Source organism: Nematocida parisii (assembly GCF_000250985.1).
Source record: "Nematocida parisii ERTm1 unplaced genomic scaffold supercont1.28, whole genome shotgun sequence".
NCBI classification, from domain to species: domain Eukaryota; kingdom Fungi; phylum Microsporidia; genus Nematocida; species Nematocida parisii.
The window spans coordinates 1-1,138 of record NW_013524673.1 but is presented as its reverse complement, the minus strand read 5'-3'; the positions used below and the strand labels follow the sequence as shown (position 1 = coordinate 1,138).

Genomic DNA, 1,138 nt, shown 5'->3' with positions numbered 1-1,138 from the left:
TTTATTTATGCCCAAAGTTAAGTTATTTCCCACAATGTGAATAGATAGCTTATTTTAATTACTTCTTGCATTATTTACAGCTGCTCCCTACTTCTTCTTCTCCTGTATCTCCTGCTTCTTCTTCTCCAGCCTCTCCTGTATCTCCTGCTTCTGCTTCTTCAGCTTCTCCAGCGTCTCCTGTATCTTTTTCTTCTTCTTCTCCTGCTCATTCTGCTTCTGCTCCTGCACATCCTGCTGCTGCATCTGATTATCCAGCTTCACCTGTATATCATGATTCCACTTCTGATCTTCCTGCACCCACTTTGCCTCCTGCTCCTCTATCTTCTGGCCCAGCCACATATCCGCCCCTCTGTTCATATTTTGCCTCAGCGTCTCCAGCTCCTGCTTCGACTTCTGTATCTTCTGCTCCCACTCTGTCTGCATCTCCTGCATCTTCTGCTCCCACTCTGCCTGCATCTTCTGCCTCCTCTGCTCCCGCTCCTGCTTCATCCTCTCCAGCCTCTCCAGCTCCTGCTTCTCTAGACTCTCCTGCTTGTCTAGCCTCTCCTGCATCTTCTGCTTCTGCTTCTTCAGCTCCTCCAGCCTCTCCTGCTTCTGCTCCAGACTCTCCTGCCCCTCCTGTATCTCCTGCTCCAGACTCTTCAGCCTCTCATGCATCTCCTGCTTCATCCTCTCCAGCTTCTCTTGCCTCTTCTGCCTCTTCCGCTCCAGACTCTTCAGCCACTCCTGCACCAGCCTCTCCAGCTTCAGCTTTGCTGCGTTTATATCTGCTTCTGTTGCAGTTATTTTTATATTATTATATAACTCACGTATTTTTTGAGTTATGGTGGAATTTCTTATTATGCGGGTACCCTCCATACTGCTATAGCTAATAATATAATTACTATTATACCAATTAGTATGCATTTGTTTCTTAAATTAATCTGTTCTTTTGTAGATGCAAATATTGTGTCTTTAATGCCTTTCATTGATATTCCAGAAATACTTCTTCCTATGAAATTATTTTTCTGTTCGTTTACTCTAGTAGTTATCATATTTAATATTTAAATTTTTTCAACATTTATATTTTTAAAAAACGGAAATTCGATCACGTCGTTTTAAATTAAAAATCGGGCTGTTGATGTAAAATGATCCCATT

The 1,138-nt window shown here is 42.6% G+C and overlaps 2 protein-coding genes across 2 annotated transcripts; both read right to left on the bottom strand.

Moving 5' to 3' along the window:
• Positions 1–87: 87 nt before the first annotated feature.
• NEPG_02651 (uncharacterized protein) lies at positions 88–906 on the bottom strand (the record flags this gene model as incomplete). The annotated part of the gene is made up of 1 exon (XM_013205024.1): positions 88–906. The coding sequence occupies one exon, from the start codon at positions 904–906 to the stop codon at positions 88–90; it is 819 nt and encodes a 272-aa protein (XP_013060478.1).
• Positions 840–1,034, bottom strand: NEPG_02650 (uncharacterized protein; the record flags this gene model as incomplete). The annotated part of the gene is made up of 1 exon (XM_013205023.1): positions 840–1,034. One exon carries the CDS (start codon positions 1,032–1,034, stop codon positions 840–842), a length of 195 nt encoding a protein of 64 aa, XP_013060477.1.
• Positions 1,035–1,138: the final 104 nt, after the last annotated feature.